At 39.4% G+C, this 22,897-nt stretch overlaps 1 protein-coding gene across 1 annotated transcript in view; it reads right to left on the reverse strand.

The window, feature by feature from the left end:
* The window catches only part of pik3cb (phosphatidylinositol-4,5-bisphosphate 3-kinase, catalytic subunit beta), a 52,481-nt gene that overhangs the window by 23,543 nt on the left and 6,041 nt on the right, over nt 1-22,897 (reverse strand). The window contains exons 2-3 of the mRNA XM_034866979.1: nt 14,192-14,271; nt 1,953-2,145 (exon numbers count right to left, since the gene is read on the reverse strand). Coding sequence (XP_034722870.1) covers nt 1,953-2,108 — 156 coding nt within the window. The 5' untranslated portion in view covers nt 2,109-2,145; nt 14,192-14,271. The remainder of the gene's footprint in view (nt 1-1,952; nt 2,146-14,191; nt 14,272-22,897) is intronic.

Below are 22,897 nucleotides of genomic sequence, written 5' to 3' on the forward strand. Positions count from 1 at the left end.
AAGCTCAAAACCTGGCTCTTCTTAGATTCTTGACAACTGACAAACAGTCTGGCAAGCCTTCTGGAAGGCCTGCTTACTCCTCCTGTCTTCCTCGTATTTGCCCCACTCTTTCATTTACTAGAACAATCTCAAAGAAGTCTCTTCTCCCTTTCTTCTCTCTCTTTCTTCACTCAATGACATAATTTATCATAGCTTTCAGCTGCTTCTGTACATGCTTCCATCAAGGAATGAAGAGCTCTCTGTGTGCGTACCAACAGTCTTTTATGCATGGACAAATAGTGACCGTGAGGACATATTTGCTGAATTTAACAAAAGGTGCATTGGATTAACATAAATTACTATACCTTTAAAGGCCTGAACACGGGCCGAGACCTACCTCAGTGTATTGTTCCATGAATAACAATGAAAACATCATTGTTGTCTACTAATCTCAGACAAAGTAAAACCAGTCTGTACCTTTGGTCACATTACAGAGCAAATTAACCTAGAAGGGATTTCTAGAAAATGTCAGGCAGATGTAAGAACCACCTCCTTAGGTTGTATTTATTAGTGCTTGTCTGAGGAGAAGATGTTTGAGGTTGAATATACATGCAAGGAATGTTTTCTACAATGATCCAAATACAAAAGAAGGCTACACATCAGCTGTGAGAAGATTGTACACTGACCAACTGGACAATAGAAAGGCTGTACATTGGATTGCAATCCAATACAATACAGATGGTAAAAAGCAGCACTAACCATCATTTTTCATCATTTTAACTGATAAAACTGAAAAGTAATTTATGAGGCCGTTGTAAAGGTATACTGTAATTTTCTTTTTCCTAACCCTGACCCCCTAAACCTTTTCTTTTTTTGCAAATAAACACTAACCCTAACCTTGCAATATAACAGCTTTTAATAAAGTCCAATAATAACAACAATACCACAAACTGCTGCCTCAGGTTAAGTTGTAGTTACTTTAAAACTATTGTAATTCACTGCATCACACAGGTAGTTCCATTTTGCTGGTCAAACTGTTTAGTTGAAATGAATACCTCAATTACATCACATAATAGTTAAATTGTCACTGCAAGCACTTTCACACCAACACAAACATCATGCCATGTTAAGTAATGTACTTAACTTCTTAAAGACCCATCAGGTTTACAGCGTCAGACATCGGCTTAGCATGCATGATGTCATGATCTATTTGCGTGCTAAAAGCAATAGCTATTTGCAAACAACAAACACCTAGCCAAACGCAACAGCCACTTCTGTCAAAACAAACATTAGATAATGTGTGTGTGTGTACTTGTAAATATGGTTGTGGACCGTTTTCCCTCATCAGTCAATTAGACAATAGGCCAAGAGGCATGTGAGGAAAAGAAAACAACGTCAGGATGCACAAACACATAAATAATTTGTAGAAATTTTGTGATTTTATTAGAATCTATTAATTATCAGTTGTTTTGTAACACAAACACAAATGAAATGACCTCACATCTGCATATGGCTTTAGGTACAACTAAAACTAGATATTAGTCATTAGTCATAAAATTAAAACGGATGGTCAACCATGTTATGAGCATTGGCGTTGCATAGTGTGTCCACCAGCGCTCTACAACGTCCCTGTGGCAACACTGATTATTTTTTGTTATTGTGTTTTTGTTCAAAGAACTTTTCATAATTGTTATTTTTCTACATTTTACTTATCATAACTTTAATATGTTTTTATGTTCCTCTGTTCTGTTGTGAAAACATTATCATTATATATAACTGTTTTGTTACGAATTTCTGGATTTATTATTACTATTTTTTTTTTTATATTATATTGGCCGATATTTAGGAATATCAGATTTTTAAGTAACCAAATATCTGTATCGTATCGGCCTTAAAAGTCCTTTAAATCGGTCAGGCTCTAACTACGACTGATGTGGAGGAATCCCATTTTAGCCCAAACCGGTGCCACTCACCAGTTTGATGTGCTGAATGGTGGCATCGCGTGGAACGTCCATCCGGATGTAGATACCGGTGGGCAGCAGAAAGTCCACAGTGATCTGGACCAGAGGTTGGCCGGCCAAGGGCGAGGGGGCCCATATGTCCAGGAGGTCTGTCATGGCAGGAGGCATGGCAAGGGGCACCACACACCACCTCAACCATAAGGACCTGAAGGGACAGAGGAGCCAAACTAATCACACATTTTAGACTGAGACTAATTCAATTCAAATTTTATTTATATAGCGCTAAATCACAACAACACTTATCTCATTGCGATTTTCATAAAGAGTAGGTCTAGACCGTACTCTGTGATGTTATTTACAGAAACCCAACAGTTCCCACCAAAAGCAAGCAATAGGCAACAGAGGCAAGGAAATGGTTTTAATGAGTGTACTGTAATTTAAAAAAGGAGAAATGTATCTATTCAAATGATACATTTGTTTTCAATAGGTCATTCAGATTCAGCCTGTCAACCCTTACTATTGAGTAGACAATGAAAGCTGGGTAAGGGAGCTGACACACTAACAATTGCAGAACTAAAAAAAGCATTGGTTTGAAATGGTATCACAAGTCATGAGTCACAATGAACTCCAGCAACCTAAAGACAAACAGGCTTTATGTTAATGTGTCCCGATCCCGTGTTGACATGGCCGATAATACTTTCCTGGAAACCTTGCAGCTTAGGGTTGTTTCAAGAAAACTTTTAGGTCATCCATCAAAGCTAACTCGGTTGTATAGGTTAATGTTCAGTTGAAAATCCCTGATTTAAAAAAAAAAAAGAAAAAAAAGAAAAAAAGAAAATCAAGATAAGTGCGAGTTTTAGTCTCAGAGATGAGATGTCAAAAGCAGAATATATCAATTCGCAGTGAAAAAGACACATAATTTGAAGTAGCTTGAAGAGCAGAGCTTTTTTAAAGCATTCTATTTCCAAAAGTATGGCTATGATATACATGACTCTAACCCAAATGTAAACCTTGTAAATGCTCAAAAAGACATTGTTTTGTTCATCTTGTGGTGTTTCAGGCTGCCAATCGTAATCCTATATTAAAAACCACCATTGTATTGTTTTTTTGACCCACATGCAGACTCTTTTCTTTTATCCTTTTCATTTATAACAAGTTGACAGGCGCAAATGATCTAGTGTCACTATGTCCCTGGGGGTACCACTGTGCAGAGTCCAGTACAACCCCGGTAGCTTTAACTTGGGTGAGGGCCAGTGCTCAGAGGAATGCCCACTAAGCAAACAGAACAAAAGCTCAGTTGCCCTCCCCTCATCTGACAATCTGGTCCCCATGACAGAGAAGACACAGAGCCACACAGACACAGACACACAGACACAGACAGACACACTAGTACTTGGACAGATTACTCATGCATAGAAGTGCACGCATATACATATGCTCCATAGAGTATACACCACCCCAAAACACACACAGAAAAAGGTAATAGGTAATTATTAAGTATGACCGGAAGGTTTTAGACAGCCAAAGTTCATCTCTACATGTTCAAAAGCACTGTTCAAAACATGCAATTCAAGTACAAATAACAAAAGCACACATGTGGAGCCATAATAACACGCATGTTAACTGCAGAAAGTTCCACTGAGCTGCAGTAAGTGGCTTCCCAGCTGCTGGTGTAAAACAGCCCACAGCCTGGTTTCCATTTTGGCTTGTGCCTCAACCACAGCTGTACCATCACACCACATCCACCTGCCTTTTTTCCTTAAGCTAGTCCTTAAGTGGCCTAGAACATTAACTTTTCCAGTAGGCCACAGGTCCATTTCCATTTCATCTCAATCCGCCCATTAAAAATGACAGCCTTGATTGCCTCTAATGGGCTTTCCCCTCCAAGTTAAGTGCTCCAGCTACCAGCAGATGAGCCGTTGTTATACCACGTGGCTGAGGATGCTCCAATATCTGCTGTGCATTTGGAGCCGCCATCTCAGACACTTAACATTATTAGCCATGCAAATGGAACAAATCTTGTTTGCATTTCTGTGTCCTGTTCAAACTGTTGACTGCTTTCTGAACATCTATTAAAGGGACTTTTCAGTTAGAGCATGAAATATGGGATGAACCAAACATGATTAGTTTAACACAATAATGCATATTATACAACAATGTTTATGCAGGTAATAATTCCTACATACCCAAGACAATTTTTCAATTACTGACACAGACACTTCCAGGTGGCAACAAGACAATACCCAACACAAGAATCCAGTTAAATGAACAGTAAAAGGGGGCAGTCAATAGTGAGCCTGTAATGTCACAAAAGGTGCACAGTTACAAACATGAATAGTAACATGACACCCAGCATGTCTGACTGATGCATTAACAACACTAGTTTCGCAGGGATGGATGAGCAAATACATGAGCATGCATGTCTATGCATAGTCACTTGTTTCATTAAATATTGGCGACGTTTACACACCAGACAGCCTGCATAGTGTCTCATCCCACACACACACACACACGCACACGCACACGCACACGCACACGCACACACCCACGGTGGCAGACAGCCAGAGGTCTGCTGAAGGTTAGGTTTCAGCGGGTGGTTCAAAGAAGAACAAGGTTTGCAAGTTCAGAGAGACAGAGAGAGTTTCATTTGACAAAACAGAATAGCCTGAAGGGATCTGTCCAGTGATCCAGCATTAGCAGAAATAAAACATGTATCACTATGGGGCATCCAGTTCACAGCTCCCAGGCACACTTTGATGAGTATTTGTGTTTGAAGGTGCAGATATTTGACCCACTTATATGAGCTTTGCAGTTTTTAGATTTTGTATTTATGCAACATTTACAAAACCAACAGTAATTTAATACATAGATTGCAAATTTGGGTCTAAATGTTAGTTGTTCAAAATGTAACCTTGTTTGTTTCCTTTCACAAACTCAAAATACAGCTGCCTTGGATGGAAAACGATGTATACTGCTTCCAAAGCGTTCTGTCTGACACCGAGCCTCTCTCTAAAATGGAGTGTGTGTCTACGCATCCTCTATGTGTGATATTAAAAGTGAATGTGTGTATGTAAGGTTATGCCTGGTGATTAAGGGTCCAGTGATATATTTTCTTCCACACTGTGCTAAAGATTCACACAAAAGGAGGATCCAAGACCTCTTCACCTCCCCAGTACAAACAATGTACTCCTGTAAATCAGTGTGGAGACAAACAGGCAATACTGAGACTGCCTACGTCAGCATTTCTACCTCTGGGCAAGCAGAGTGTGTGTGTGTGTGTGTGGCGGGGGGGGGGTGGTTATAAAGGGACCATTCACACGGAAAGGCTTTTTGGTGCAGACCCACGTTTTGGCCGATCGTCTAAACAAATCCAGGAAATGCACTGCCTGAAGATGCACTTTTTGGAAAACGGTGAAAAAAATTCAAAGAAGGCGCCCTTGTGTCTTTGCATACTTGCGTATTGATGATGTCATCGCCACACCCCTCAACTTCTTACCCCATGATGACATTTCATAACAGTATCTCAGTATGAGTCGCAGCAGTTTTCGGTCCACACAAACGATTCTAGTTTCATTGCACTAGCCATTTTCGTGGTCTTCTTGTGTTGTGCTTTCTTCTTTTTCTTCTTCTTCTTCTTCTTCTTCTGTCTGTTTGTATACAGCGTGCAAGCTTCCTATAGGCCTGGAATATGAAGTAGCGTGTTGAGTCATTTACACATGGATCCGTTTGGACGCACATACTGTATTCTTAAAAGAATGCCAGACGAAGATGGGGAAATCTTATAAAATTGTGAGGTTTTGTTACTTTTCTCAGTAAATTGAATATATTTGGGTTTTAGTCAGTTGATTGGAAGCTATTTAAAGACTTTGACTCAGGGCAGTTTTGATGGGTATTTTTCATAGCTTTCAGATGTTTTAAAAAAGTACACGATAAACCAATAAAATAAAAAATAATAAACAGACTTATCAACCAGGAAACAATCCATTGCTGTAGCCCGGTTTTTGGTTTGTTGGCATATCCTGTCTCACTTTCAGCCACTAACCCCAATGGCACTGTTTGTAAAGCCGTAACACAAAAAACCTGGATGCAACTTTGTACTGTACTCACACAGTCTGTAGACTAAATGTTTTTAATCACAAGAGGCCAGTACATGCACGTATATGTATACCAGCTACAACATATGGTCCATTCATTAAAAGGGATACTCTCTCTCTTTTATAAGGATTATCAAAAACCCAGCATATAGACAAGCTCAGGTATCGCTCGCAGAACAACGTAACCTGTCAGAGAGGTAGAGATGAATGAACAGTGCTTGTAGCTATGTGAATATATACTTTGTGTAATACACTTACACTGACATTTAGCTAGATTTTAATGTAGTATAAGTATACAGTATGTGTTGGCCTGAGTAAGGTTAACAGAAAAGTCGTTAGGCTCAACATACTGTTGCTTACTGTGCGGTGGTGTGTGGATAAGCTGTAAATTGGGGTGTGTGTATTGTGGTTGGAGTGAGCGTGTGTATGTACGTATGTGAGTCACCAGTGGAGCAGTACTAGCACTTACTGTATTTAGAAGTGGACGTTGGTGGCGATTGTTGCCTGTAAACACACATTCTGGTGCAAAGGTCATTTCAACTGTGATACACTGCGGCTGAGTCAGTGACCAGACATGTTTGTGCATGTATGAATGGAAGTGTGTGTGTGTACACAGTTACTGTAGTGTGTTTACGTTAAGTAGTACTTACAAGTTCCACCCACTGAACTTCTCACTTTGCACTCACGGCATTTTTTCTCATCAGTTTCCTCTGATGTTCAAATTATCATGTTCCTTGCTGTGTTTCTGCAGAAAAGAATGCATCATTCTCGGAACTGTAACGAGGAGAAGATTGTCTTAACAACCAAATCCCTTGTATAAAACATTCTCACAGTCACACAGAACAAATTGACTTCATGCATTCTGTATCTGAGGGGAAGCGTGAATGAAGAGATGGGAGAATGTGTAAGTGGAGGCGTGTGTGTGTATTTTTGTATTTGTTATTTTTGTGTGTGTGAAACAACCACATCCAGACAGCTTGCCGTGCTATAACCACTTCTAATGACACAGTGGCACATGCAGTTCTCAGACAGGAAGCAATGACATTAAACAGGAAATGAGTGACAAACAACAACCAGAGCAATCTGGACCAGTCATTCATGAAAAGCTGATCAACACTGAATCACTGGGTGAGCTGTTATTCTTTCCCCTGAAGAGTTTTTTTTTTGGTGTTGGTGTACTGTTGGTTTACTTTATTCTTAAGATATTTTTTAATCAATGGGAGTACAAAAAAGATAAAATATCTCTGCCTAGCGTGTTTATACTAGAAGGTTTGTTTATTCGCATACATAGTTAAACAGAACCCTAGCACATACCTTATCAACGTGTCTCTTCGAATATAAAAAAGAATGGTTTCAACAGATTTAGTTTATAATGGTAGAATAACAATGGGGGCTTCAATCGCGTCAAACGCATGCACCCAATTATGACATTGTGGTGCAGTGACACCTTGAATAACAGATTACTGAATGACCTTATGAGATTTTCAGTGAGACATTTGTGCTGAGCAAGTTCTTTACTGCTTTAAAATTAAGATGGTTACAACTCACCCGCAATCAAAGTCACTTTTGTCCATTTATCCACTGTGACACTAATCGTATTCAATCCATTGCCTACTTTGTTACATCATGGGCAAGAAGAGAAGATCACATATCATTATCAATCAACAACTGTGCAGCAACACATCAAAGTAGCTCTACCCCCGACATCACAATGAGTTACTCTGCCAGATAGATTGTGACAGTACAAGTCTGCATTGTGAGCATATCAAGTTTGAATGACATTAGGGGGTCTAATGTGCACTCCTTGCCATCTATTCCTACATCTGCATCAGCAGGCCAGGTCACTCAGCTGATGCAGCCATCATCAGCAGTGCTTTGTTGTTTTCTGATTTTATTTAAGTTAAGTCATGATCACAGTATATTATGACAGGGCTTGACTATTCTACTGTGATTCAAGGCTTTTAAAATTAAGTAGCTAAATAAAGATATGTTATTAATATCAATTTATGCACAGATTCATCTCATTTTGTCATAACACATAGGCCTGGTCTACATGAAATAGCAGTTATTTTGTTGACTGTATCCAATGTTGTGTTGGTCATACTGGAAAATTATTCATAGCCTTTGTATAGTTAATAATACAGAAGATAAAAAGGGACATTAAAAAAAATTAAATGAAAAAAAAAAATCCCAACTACATTAGTTCCCCGTATCATTCATCACTTGTGTGGATGCCTGAGTTCATACAACTGCTGTGTCCTCACATGACCCAGTAAATATGCATTCACAATGATAGTACTGGTCGATGTGTGATGCCACAACAGTTTTCCTCCTAAATGCACTGTGGAATTAGTATGTTATTCAACACATCAATACAGTTATTAATAAATGGACAAGAGTACTAGGCAACATTGTTTGGTTTTAATCAGTTGCCTAGCAACAACTCTAACAGGAAGCATATTCATTTAGTGCTAATCTTCCCATGTGGAAATGATGATGTCACAAGTTCAAATCAAAAGGCAGCGTTGGTTTAAACTTGCCTGGAACACAATGAGCATACTGAACTCTGCATGAGTGCAAGTGTGTGTGTTAATAACAGCAGAGTCATATTAGGTAATAGGGGTGGAGAAAAAAAAATATCTGAAATTGTTATGTTATGTATCGTGATATATGATAACATTTATATGGTAACGCTGACGGCTACATCATATCTGTTTCAGGCAAATCAGACTGAAAGCAGAAGATATTATGTACTTCTTTTCAAATGAAATTAATGTTAACGGACTTGTGTGATTCTTGAGATATAGAGTCTATAAAAGTGTATTATTTACCTTTAATTTTTGTTAAAGAAGCAAAGGAAATCCCAATACCAACGAATCACAATACTCCTAGAATCCCAAGAAAATTGCACTACAAATCGAATCGGCACCTATGTATAGTAAAAAAAAATCCTCTTCAATCATTTCAGCCCTCATAGGACACCTATATAAAACTAATGCTTCATGAAGATTATAATGTTATCTAATTATAATGTATCTTGGCATCATATTTTATCCTAAATAAGGAAATGAATGGACCGTTGATGAATAGATGTGCAAGCTCTTCAACTGTCTTTGAGCTGAATAGCTCTTGTTGATGAGCAGATGCTGAAGAGCCAGAGAGCAGTGAAATTATGCCTCAGTGTTGCAAGAGATCATACTGGGACAGTGGTGTGTGTTTTTTACCTGATAAGTTAGGTAAAGAGAGGGCAAATTAGAGGGAGCAAAAGATGAGTAAATGACTATTTGAGATAATACTGTTGCATTACATACAGCTTACATCTACAGAAAATTTCTGGACAGTAAAAGATTGCATAACACAAGGATTAGCATTAAAAAAAGTCATAATCATATATTGTTGATAAATCAGGAGTAATTTATTGGGATGTGGCTATTAACTGCTATTCAGAATGTCAAGTGTGCAAGTGTGATGTTCCACAGGGTCCGATTCACTTCACAGACTCAAGACAAGTAGGGGGAAGCACACAGGCTTCACACAGACAGATATAAACAGCGCAAGCATACATCTCTCCATGACTCAACTGTCAAAACTTTTCACACACATCCCACAGAGATAAGAACGAAAGAGAGGATGGGAAATGAAGGAGCCTTTCATGGAGAAGGTGTGTTTGAAAGAGAAAACAAAATAAACACCTTCAAGAAGGGAACACAGGAAGCAAATGAGAGACTGATAACCTTAACACACAGGTAGAGCATAATTGTGAGGCCATGATAATGTCAGAATCTGAAGTGAAACAAGAATAACATTTGGAAATAGCTGGTAGGAAGTTACAGAGGTTAAGAAAAACAGAGAGACAGTCATTAGTGATAGATAACGAGTGATAAAGAGAAAGATGGAGATAGAGAAGCAAAGTGCGACACAATGTGTGACTGTAGTGCGTGGACCGAACTGGGCTGGGTGTCCACAATAGCCCTCTGTTTTTGGCAAGTGTGTGTTTGTATGTGTACGTGCCTGCCAGCGAGGAAAGCCTTGTGCCCTGCACAAACACTGCCCTTGTGTTGGCCTCTCCCCCACCAACCCTCACAACCAACCCACCCTTAAAACATCGCTCTCTCTAATCCCTACCAGCTTGGCCTCACAGACTAATACACACACACTGTGCTCCAGCAAAAACACAGAGGCTGGAGGGGGCAACAGGGTCACATGGCGCTGGTAACAGTGCCTCCTACCATAAACAACCACACTCACATGATTTACTGTATTTTGCTGAGTGTGAGTGAGAGCTTTAGGCGGCTTACTCACACCTTCAGTAACTTCCATACACCCACATGGCCACAAGGGTCAGTGCCTCAGCACATGTAAATTAGCTGCTTTTATAGTCAAAGCGCTACTGATCAAAGCCAACACTATAGTAAGTATACACCAGCCTTCCTGACAGGTATGCCGGGAAAGCTAACAAACATAGCTGATCTTAACATACCTTTACTAAAAAGTGAAGGGCTATGCAAACTCATTATTCAAAGCAAGCTCTGATAGACAAACATACTACAGGCACAAGGAAGCCTTCCAGGAAAAAAAAACCCACACATGCAAAGTTTCCCTTGCCAATCTGATTCTGTGAAACAGGAAATTAAATTTAATGGAGAGGCATCTCAACACATAGATTACTAATGTCTTTGCCTGCTCTTGACAATGAATGAAATGCACAGATCTTTAAAAAAAAATCCAACTCTTCAATAACAATAATAATAATAATAATAATAATAATAACACTTGATGTCATCAAAACAAAAACTATTCTTCTCTATAAAAATAAGTACTTTAAATAACTGGAGCATTGGGGGGCTGAGCTTTACCCTCCTATGCTTCAGCATCCAATGATCACAGAAGATGTGCAGGCTGACTGCAGGTAGCGGTACGGTTTGTCCTGCTTTGACGTTGAGTATCATTGTGTACTAACAGCTGCTCTATGAAGGTGAGGTTAGAATTAGCTTTTGTTCCATTTGACACAACAGCTTTATTTTTATTTTTATTTTTTTGAAAAGGACAGAGGAAGCCTTCCTCAGAAACTCTGACAAAGAGGAAACAATGAACAGCTATCATTAGGGAGTGAACATGTTTTTCCTTTCGTGAGGTCAATATTTTTCCGCTTCGAAGACACCAGTCAACATCTTATGACTACATCTAATAGTCTTCACATACCAGTTCAATCCCATATTGTCAAAAGATGTCACACACTGAAAGAAGCTGACATCAATACAGAAAGTAAAGATTTAGGATTACAGCAGCAACTACAGATTCATTTGAGTAATCCTTTGATCCACAAGATGTCAGAACATAGTAAGAAAATGCCCATCACAATTTCCCATCTTCAAAATGCATGTTTTATCTCACAAACAGTCCAAAACCCAAGTATATCTTAGACATTCACATATGAGATGCTAAAACAACTGACTTCTTTGGTACGTTTATGCTAAATTATTTTAGAAAATGAATCCTATGAAAATAGCTGTATTTCTTCTGATCAACCTGATTAGTTTAATGCAGGGGTTTTCAAAACTGACAGTGCCCCCGCCCAGACAAAATTGAGACACCCCTCTTTAGCATGGTTATTATTCTGTAGAGCAGAGACAGGACTACCATCATTTACAACCACAACAGAGGAGTCTGATGTGAAAAACAAGTTCAGCCGAACAACTGACTTAGAAGTTATTTAAGGTCACTGCCAGAAGCACAACTTACTTCAATTGGATTTTTCAAAAGTGGGAATTGATTTAAAGAAAATCTCAGCTTGTCACACAGCGACCATAGGACCACAGCTGCTGAAAATATCACAAAACAGTGCAAAGACTGGAAAGAAATGGACAAAAATAACACTGAGCTGTCGTGAATGTAGCGAGGATGACTCTTGCACACACTGCTGATCTTTCAGTCTTGGTCCCACAGCATCTTGCCAAACCACAATTTATCTCCCTCATAAACAAAGGGCCACACATTGGCACTGAATGACACACACACACGACTGGAATTGGGAGACTTTTTTTTGGCTCTGCCTGTCATCTCGCTATAGGAGGTGACTGGGTTGCTAGAGACACTTAGCTGCGGTAAATGACACGCTGACGTCTGCCTTGCTCCAGTTTATATATCCATCTATCTGTTCTGTTTGAACACACACACACACACACACACACACACACACACACACACACACACACACACACACACACACACACACACACACACACACACACACACACACACACACACACACACACACACACACACACACACACACACACACACACACACACACACACACACACACACACACACACACACACACACACACACACACACACACACACACACACACACACACACTTTCTTTGTTTAACTAATAATAAGAGCCAATGACATCCACCAAAATCACTGCCAAATACACAAATACATCTCGTTACGGCAAACAGAAAATATATTGTAGCATGCAAGTAAGCTGACTGTCTTTACTCTCCATTTATAGTTAGTTAACTGTAGCAATATATGGTCCATTGTCATCTATTTGAAAACAGACCTGTCTAATTATACACAACCTCTGTAATATATTGGGTAGCAAGGGCAGTGCCATCAGGGTAATGCCACCCAAACACACACTGAAGAATGAGCCCATGGGCAGGGCTTCCTAGGATTGTGTAAGTTGAAGGGTTTCAACACACTGATTGATGTGAATACTAAAAGCGAGAGGACACTCAAGAGGTCATTTCTAGGAAAAGAACAGTCAGCACAAACATTACTCATTTGTCTTAAATAAAACTCAATCTGCTCCGTGGTGATAATACGGCGGTGTCGTTGGGAAGATCACTGGAGACACTGACATAGCATGAGTAATTGGATCAAGCCATTTTTCCTCATTTGAGTAGGAGTGAAGGAAGGGGGGGCACAAACAGAGAGTGCAGGTGGGAGGCCTTTCTACTGATCACTGGTAGTTATTGGCCACCAGCACTGATTGACAGCCGGAATTGTGTGCTTTATGCTGATAGATGTCAAAACTGCACCTGCACTGCATATTTATAAAGCCCTACATCTGTGAGGAAGAGGAAGTTCAGACAGGGTTTACTTTGCAGCTGGCACACATGCCAGCATGGAGAAGAACAGCAGGAAATAAAATCAGAGTCCGATTTTTTGGGTCTTTGCCTTGGTTTGTATGCCTTAGGGGTGCAACTTACGATTAATTGCATTGTTGATCAATCTGTTAAATTATATATGTTTAAAAAAGCCAGTGATGCTTGTTTTCTCCAAACAATAGTATAAAACTCATTAAAAAAAAGGTATTCAGTTTACTGTCACAGAAGACTATTTTTTCTTAAAATACTACAACAGTTATCAATTATCAAAATTGTTGCTGACTGATTTTTTGTCAATCGACAGAAATTAATCAATTCACCGATTGTATCAGCTCTAGTATGCGTAGGGCAAAAAGCATGTGGTGAGTGAAGACAGAAAAAGAAAAGACAAACTGTAATGAACAAACTGTTCTGCACTTGATAAGCAGCAGACTCACACACTCTACTTGTGACAACCAGGGTAAGGGTAGGAGCGATTAATTGTGTCAGTAGTACTGAGAATACCACAGTTAAGGACTTTAATGGTTAAATTTACATTGCCATTCATGCAATCACCACATCTGCCCTAAAAAAGGGCCCTGTTCATCAGCTCACTGGTACCACGCAGTATTTCCTGCACTAAGGACACACTGTTACATAAACAGTCAAAAGTCGGGCTAAAGATGGCACAAGGCGCAATATATGTAACAAGGAAATGATTGCCAAGTCAATAACACCAATCAGATGAAACAGAGTTACAACAAAGGAAGCAACAAGTTCCTGATGATAATTTTAATAAAACGCCTAGCTCTGATGACACAAGAGAAAAACAAAACCCAACAAAAAGACCTATTATATGTTGTACAGTGTAGTTTAGTAGTAAGGAGGTTGTAATACTATAAAAAAATAATAATATAGTGAGAGTGTACTGATGTCGTCTCACATTAAAGTAAAGCATACTGGCTGACGTCCACGCATTCCCCTCCTACTTTCCCAGATTCCAGTGAAGTCAGCGCACACACACACACACACGCACACATGCACACGCACACTTTACCTGCTGTTTCGTAAAGTCTCTTATTTCCTGTGACTTTGCTCCTGGCTGGGGGTTTCTGGATAGTGGCTAAGATACTGCATCTGATGGATAGGAGGACAAAGTTGTGACGGTTAGGGGAGGAGTTGTGTGTGTTCATACTGCATGTACAAATAACTTGAGACACATAAAAGAACGAGTTTAAGACAATAAATTCATGAGAATTGGTGAAAAGTGAATGATTTTACACATAACAAGAGAGATTACATGCACTTAACGCACAAGTCTGCATCACCTGATGTAAGTTCTCACGCACTCTCAAAGCCCCAGCTGGCGCATCATTTGAGATAAAGCAACTCAAAGTACAGCATGCCCGTTCTGACCCTGTCACTCCTTAACAGTTATTCACTCTGCCTCATTTAACCGATACCTACTCATCTCCCTTCCACTCAAGGTCGTAGTGGAGATCATTTTAGAAATCACTAAGAAAGCATATTGCCTTCACAAGCATATTCTTCTGAAACAAATTTATCTGAATTTTGGACAGACTGAAACCTAAAACCCCTCTGAAACAACAAGCAGATTCATCAGAGCCACATAATTTGAACATAATGTGTGGAAAACAACCTTTTATGATCTACTTTTTCCATTTTAGTCATGTTTTTATGTTCCAACACGCAAAAAAAGTATAGTATGTACGAACCGCTGACATTGACATATTCACTGTAGCATGAAGTGTTTGAAAAGTCAAATAAAGACATGTTATCTTTCAGTGAGAGTGAAAGCAATTCTGTCATGTTAAAAAGGAAATATTAATCCCACCCACAAGAAAGTCTGAGTCACATCTACAGGGTGTTGAATCCTTTTATAAAATTCTTTACAGATTAAATCTGAAGTGGCAAAAGGAATTTTCTTGAAACTAAAGTTGTAGTCATGTGGAAGTCCTCTTTTAGAAAATCTGTATCTAATCCATTATGAGCAGCCAGTAGAATTTATTGTTAACATATCCACTTGTGTTTAACCAGAACAAAATATAATCAGAAAAATGTATATCTATTTGTCGTTATGTATTCTTTCCTAGTTTTAATATTTTGCTTTTTAGGTACAGATGAAATAAGATCAAGGTTTAAACTATCATCTTTGTTTTCCCCCTCACTATAGTTAACATAATAAGAGCTATAGATCAGAAATTAGAAAAGGATTAGAAAATTCAAGAGAAAATCAAAGAGCATCCATTTGATTATCCGTTTGTCTTTTTCCAAACAAAAATGACTTCAGTGTCTCAAATGTGAAGATTTGCTGTTTTTTCGGTTAATATTTGATAGTAAACTGTGAACTTTGGATTAGAGGTGAGATAAAACAAGCAATTCTCAGATGCTTCATGGACATTTTTTGCGCTATTATGAAATTTTATACACAAAGATTATTAATTAATCAAGAAAAAATCAGCCTAAATCATTAATAAAAAACATAATGGCAGCAGGGGCGTCGGTGAGGCATTTCAGTTGCACTGAAATGAAGGAACAAAATCGGCACTGCTATCCGGTAGATACCGGTTGATTTGGCACCAGTGACATATTAGCACCAGGTTTTGGTGGCCAACCCTAGTGAGTAGGGCCCAAAAAGAAATAAATAGCTGTGGATGGGGAGGGCCCCCATAGAGAATGCCTTTATACAGGGCCCAGAAGGTTGTGCTATGCCCCTGGGTTGCAGCCACAATACCAGCATTCTTGCAGACATTTATATCACATGATAATTGTTTGGGGTACATTATTTCTAATTCTCCAATATCAAACCGTTAAAATTAAATTAAAATAAAGTCAGTTTACAGCTCTGTCACTTTATTTTGTAAGTTATAGTGACTGACAGACTCAGTGAAAATAATTTGTTGTGGAGTCAATGTCACCTCATTAAACTAATCCGGCTTCTAAAATGTCTTATCTAGTAAGCCTCAGAAAAGGACACGACCTGGGTATGTAGAGACAAAGTGCCCAAGGCAGTCCATAGGCCTCACCATCAGTACCACCATCTGCCTACAGTTCAAAGAGCTGCAACTATAGAAAGCTAGATGTGACTAGAGCGATATTGTAAACAAATTTTAAAGTGGGCAAAAACAGACAGTGACGCCATGCATGTTGATGACACGCAATGCACACACTTTGATTGTGGCAAGGATACTTCCTGTTTTTCCTCAGTGGTTGAGATGCTCTATCTTGTTTATCTGGGTGTGACACACTGAGGTCAACAAAAACAACTGTGGTGAGTTTGAGAATATGCGGCCACTACACAAATTCATTTTACAGTCGTTTTTACTCCTTGCAAAACCCAGAGTCTCACCTTTTTCTATAAAACCTGTTGCAAGGGTGTAAATAGGACTGTGCCTTGACCAAATGTGGGATGACAAGTTCCAGGAAGTGCCCTGTTTAACACAATGATAAAATCTCAGGCCAGAGACCGTCAATGTTTAACTCCACGACTAGATTCAGCACAAAGCATCACATGATCCACAGCAAGTGTGCATGTGTTTCAGTGATTTTAGGATAAATTGAGAGAGCAAGACAGAAGATTTACTATGTAGTGGTTCAGTGATGACGTTTGTGCTCGAGGGCCAACCCCAAAGCCACAGAAAACCAATGGGGTTTTGGGCTGTGGCGAAAACAATTGGTGATTTAGTAATAGATTGGAGAAAGTTACCATGACATCCCCCATTGATCTCCAAATGTATTTTTTTTAAAGACTGAAGTTGGGGTTTATTGCTCACTACTACTTTTGTCATTTTTCAGGAACTGTCAAAATATAGGATTATTCGCTTTAGGTCTTTATTTACCATAAATGGACAATAACTGAACTTCACAGCAAGAACACATGAAAACAGGATGTCAGATCCTAACTTAATATGAAAAGGTCTATTCAAATTTAAAGGTTTCATAAATGTTTCAATGAAATTCTACAAACATAACAAAAGTTATTTCAGGACACTTTGAATAGGTCTACACCAGACACAAAAATCTCCCCCCCCCCCCAAGAGCATTTGGTACAACAGTGGCAAGGGAAAACTTGCCACATGCCATCTGCCTCGACCAGATCTATTAACCTTTATTGAAGTAAATCTGATTCAGAATCAGTTTAACATGCATGCTGCTTTATGAAGGCTGTACAATATTATCTTAACATAACAATGGTCATTTTACAGCCACACACACAAGACAGAGACCACCCCCCCCCCCCCCCCCCCCCCCACCACGGTACAGGAATGCGAGGAATGCACATTCCTAAAAAAGTCTCTATTCTGCCCTTGCAGTGTTTTCTTGTTCAAAGCTAGACAGACAGTGGTACTTTATTGAAGTCCTGTTTCCTCATGTTTTTGTTTTGTTTTTAATTTTTGAAGCGCTGTACTGTAATGTTGCTTGAATAACAACTGCTACACTAGTGATAGACCGATTTTATTGGCCAGCCTGTATATCGGACCAATATTTGCATATGTACTGTGTATCGGCCGATACACAGCTGCTGCTGTGTTTGCCAATACTTTTTCCCGGCATTATTTACAGACAGCCGTCCACAGGCAGCTCTCTGTTGCTGGAGACGCTCCAGTTCACGTGTAGACCATGCACTGCCCCTCCACCACTAACACCATGGCAACCTTAAATTACAAATCAAGCACTTTATTTCGATTGCTACTTTTCAGGTTTATTCTTTCTAAAATAATTTAAATATGTTGTCAAAGGACAATATGTGATGACCTGATTATATCTTTCTTATGTCGGCAAGCAATGCATGATCTGTGTTTTTGTTTATTATTTTTAAAGAAATGGCAGAGAAGATTCTAAAAACAAATCCAGTGTGGCATGGTTTACATTTTTATGAGGTTAACTGAGGGAGCAAAAGCATGCTCCAAATATCGCCTCAAGAAAATCGGTGGCCCTTATCGGTCATCGGCTAAGGCTGATGAAAAAGAAAAAAAAACAGTATTGGCACTAAAAAAAAAAAAAATCCATATCGGTCTATCCCTAAGCTACAAGTCACAAAAGGCAATTAGTGCACAGAGCTAGCTACTGCTGCTGTAACAGCTAGCTAGAAAGTATGTTTTACCAAAACAACGGAAACAGTTTTAACATTAAATCGCCTTTATAAAATGTACGGACAAAAAGCCTCTGAGGCAGACGTGTATATCAAATATATTCAGTCAAAGCATGAACCAGGACTCTCAGTCTTGCCTGTCTGTGCTCAACTGAAGAATGCGCTCGCCTGAAGAATTAGTGGTCCGGCTGCCTGACCAGTAGGTATGCAGCTAATGGCAGTAGATTTTTAACATCTTAACTTATTATGATAATTTACTTATTAACTTTAAAGCGCAGTACACTCTCCCTCACCTTGTCAGCCAATATGCCCTCTATTTTTCATTCTAGTGGTCATGTGGGTCAGTCACTGGGGGAGCATGCTTTCACTCCTTACCAGTCTCATAAATATCCTTCATTGTATTGCACCCTTCAGGCCATGAAGGGCAGCTGAGAGCTCCTATTGTAAACAGGTGGTTTGTCGGGCCCTGAAGGGTTCCATTATGGACCAAATCACCTGAAGGGCACTCCCTGTCTACAGACTGCACCATTGTCTTCTTACTGCACCTAGCAATGACTTAACCCCAGCGTCTAAACCTGTATGATGAAATGGAACCAATTGAAGACTATTTTGTCAAGCACAAAATGTGAAAAATCTGCAAAAAAAAAAAAAAAAGAAAAGAAATATTTTCACTGTGATCAATCTCACGTACGTTTAATGTCTCTGGAAATTGTCAATTAAAGACAGTTTAGGCAGGCAATGAGCTCAAAAGGAATCCAAGTGGAAAGCAATAAAACATAAGCTGACACCATGGCCACTGCAGGAGAAACAGAACTGGAAAGTCCTCCTACTTCAAAGTCAAAGTCACCGGGATGGCAACGTTTTGTCTAACCTGGGAGCGAGTTGTATTAACAAATAACGAAGGTAAAGCACGTGGACTCCGATGGGACTTCATGATGCGTTCGTGTACACCCAGGGGACGCACCTTATTTTTTTTCCCCTGATAATGCTACATTGCGAACAACACATCTGTGTGATGTGATATAGAAATAAACAAAAGAATGTACATGTAGTTCTTTCTGCGCACGCACGCACACAAGCCCACACACACCCACCCACCTACCCACCATGGGCTGCAGTGTCCAGTCTGAAAATCCTCCAACAGCCTGTGATTGACAGAAGGTAAATGCACAAGTGTCCATTTTAAACTAAACTATTACAACTAGACAAGTATTTAACCAGTTAAAAACTCCCCGTAGTGACGTTTAAGGATGTAAAAGCCCGCTTACTGCATGATATTTTAAATGTTCACATGCCTCCTGAATTTTGTGTTTCCCGTCACATAAATCAATATGTTTCCATGAAGAATCTGTGAAGGAAATTAAGTGTGTGAAATTCAAACTTTCCTGGGGGAGGACCCCCAGACGCAACACTTGATGTGTCAATGGCCCTTTGCATTTCCTCCAGCCGGTAGAGTTTGAGGTAGCTTGTTTAACTAATCATTCTGGGAAGACTGCATCATAAACTGCATATTAATGTGTTAGTATGGTCAAATTTGGAAAAGGTCCACATTCATTCAATGGGTTTCAATTGTATCTATATAGAATATTTATTATTATTTGTTTATATATCTTAAAGATGGTGAAAAACATTTGGTTTGGGACCCAGACCCCGGGACCCACAGCTGGTAATTTAAGTGAGTCTCTGGGACTCGCTACGTTGAAAACCTAGTAACACTGCAGCCCTATTATCTAATAACTAATTTAAATGACTGACTCAACTTTAATGGCAGCATACTATCACTCTTCCTCACTTTGTCTGCCAATATGCCCTCTATTTCTCATTGCATTGGTCTGTCCTTACCAGTCTCATAAATGTCCTTAACTCAATACAACCTTCCGGCCATAACGGGAAGCTGAGAGCTCCTATTGTAAACAGGTGGTTTGTCTAGGCCTTGAAGGGTTGCATAATATCACCTGAAGGGCCCTTCCTGTCCACCAACTGTACCATTGTCTACTATTACTGCTACTAGCAATGACTTAACCCCAGGGTCTAAACACAGCCTTGACATATTAGAGATGAACACAATAACAGGGGTACCTGTATGATGAAAAAGAATCAATGTACAAAAGCACTAGATGTCCACAATCTGCTAAAAACTACTAAGAAATATGTTCACGGTCTCCGGAAATAGTCAAATAAAGACACATTAAGTAAACAATGAGCTCAAAACATGCAAAAGGAATGCAAGAAGAATGCACGAGTGCACACATTTCACACAGTCACCAAACCAAGTGTGCTCTGAGGGGACATAACATATGACCATGCATCATCACTGCCTTACCGTAAATAAATAAAGAACGTCTGTCCTTTTCTAAAAACAATACACACCCACTCATTAGCATAGTGGGATGTTTAATTGCAGAGAAACACGTACACCGACAGGTTTTACTGTCAAAGTTAAGCTAGAAGTATGTGTCTTCCAATCAATGTATCTGTGTGGTGTCTGTGTCTACCCATGGCCTTTGCCCACATCTTCACAGTCTTTTTTTAGCACTTGCCTCAATCTCTATTTTTAGGTGCTATTGTGAGGCTGCCCTTAGGTGGGTGGAGTGTGAGTTTGTGTGTGTGTGTTCTCAAATATTCCCCTTGGGCGCTGTAAATCAGTTACCTTCCAGCTGCCTGATTGAACAAAGGTCCGTCTCAGCCTGGGGTATAGCACTGTTGATTGCTCAGAAGACGAAGACACAGACACACACATACATAAAGACAAAGCTGTCACACTGACAGCACAGAGACACAATAATGTAGTTGGCTGATATCAGTCATATGTTATCTGGTTTGGCAGGAGGAAGGGAAACAGAAATGAGAGAAAGTTTGAGAGAGATAAACTTGTGAAAAGAAGTGCATACTTAATGACTCAATGACATTATGAACAAGGCTGTAGTTGGATGATACACCTTTGCAATTTATAAAAGTGATATGGTCATCGCAGGACACAACTACTTCAGTCCTTAGTTCAACATTGTGACAGTTTGATTGCAGAGGATCATTATTTACAATTATTCAAAATGCTCTATACTGTATCGCATCTCTCTCACTCATCTTGTGCAGTCTCTAAACAGACACATCAACGTGTTTATATGGATACAAAAATGTAAGCAGTTTTCAGTTACAGTATGTGCGGGTGCAGGAATGTTGGTAAGTTGGCAGTATGTAAACGCACCTCTGTATGTATGCAACATCCACATTTAACCATAGGGCTATCTGTATATTAAGATATCACAAGGCATGAGGCGAGCTCTCAACAGAAGGTGTGTGGAACAAAGTGGGCGTGCGTCATCAGCAGTTGCAGACAGGGACCTGTGCTGTGAGAAAGCGTTGCCATAGAGATGTAAAGCTGAGGTTTTGCCCTCTCAGGTTACAGACTGGAAGCAGGAGCCCCCTAGGGTGGAGGCATAACCCGGCACTATCTATGCATCATGGTTACTGCGTAAAGCTACTGTATCTGCAGGACAAACAACCACAGGTGGCATACCACAGATTCTTGGTACATATGGTATACTTTGTTTGAAACATCAAGATAATAAATGATGAACAAATCACTACAAACTCTTTTCCCTTATTTAAAGCGTTCTTTCATTAGCGAGAGAGCCTTTTATCGGCCCTCTCTTTTCAAAGTCCATATTGGCTCAGATAAACCGTATAAAACCAATTAAAAAGACCTTTTTTCGCTACCAGCGATAGAAACACTGTCTAAATAAAAGGTGCAGTGGCTTAATGAAAACTCACTGCACATCACATAGAAACACTTTAGGTGTGACATCATTTTTAAATGTCACAGGCATAAAGTAGGTTACACCTGTTACGAAAATGATTTTGCAATTATTCTTTTGCATTAAGAGACTAGCATAAAATTGTTGGCCTTTGTTAAATTTAAAATGTTTCCCCTCAACATTAAATGTAATCAGACTTAGGCCAAGGGTGAGCCAGATGTAAATGTCCTTGTGTAGGCTGTGCAAATGTCCGCACACCGCCAAGTGGTTAGTGACCGTGTCCTCCAAGCGAATAGCATCAACGGAAGTACCATTTGTCACTATCATGATTAAAATCCCAGACAATATGTAGTCTTATATGACAAAATCAATATTATAAATCAGATAAGATGTGGATGCCAGTTGTTGTCTATGTATAATGAACTATACACTGTGTGCACAATTATTAGGCAAGTGAGTATTTTTGACCTTATCTTCATTTTCGTGCATATTTTCCAATTCCAAGCTATAGAAACTTAAATGCTAATTTGATTTAAACATTATCAGGTGATGTGTGTTTATTTAATGAGGGAGGGTGTGGCCTAAAGTGATCAACACCCTATATCAAGGTGTGCATAATTATTAGGCAGCTTCTTTACCTCAGACAAAATGGGCAAAAAAAGAGATTTAACAGACTCTGAAAAGTCAAAAATTGTAAAATGCCTTTCAGAGGGATGCAGCACTCTTGAAGTAGCAAAGATATTGAGGCGTGATCACCAAACAATCAAACGTTTTGTTGCAAATAGTCAACAGGGTCGCAAGAAACGTGTGGAGAAAAAAACGTGAAGTTACCAGGAACCCATTAACCTCCAGTGCTGCTATATTCCAGAAATGCAACCTACCTGGAGTGTCCAGA

Source organism: Etheostoma cragini, chromosome 3, assembly GCF_013103735.1.
Source record: "Etheostoma cragini isolate CJK2018 chromosome 3, CSU_Ecrag_1.0, whole genome shotgun sequence".
Lineage (NCBI taxonomy): Eukaryota > Metazoa > Chordata > Actinopteri > Perciformes > Percidae > Etheostoma > Etheostoma cragini.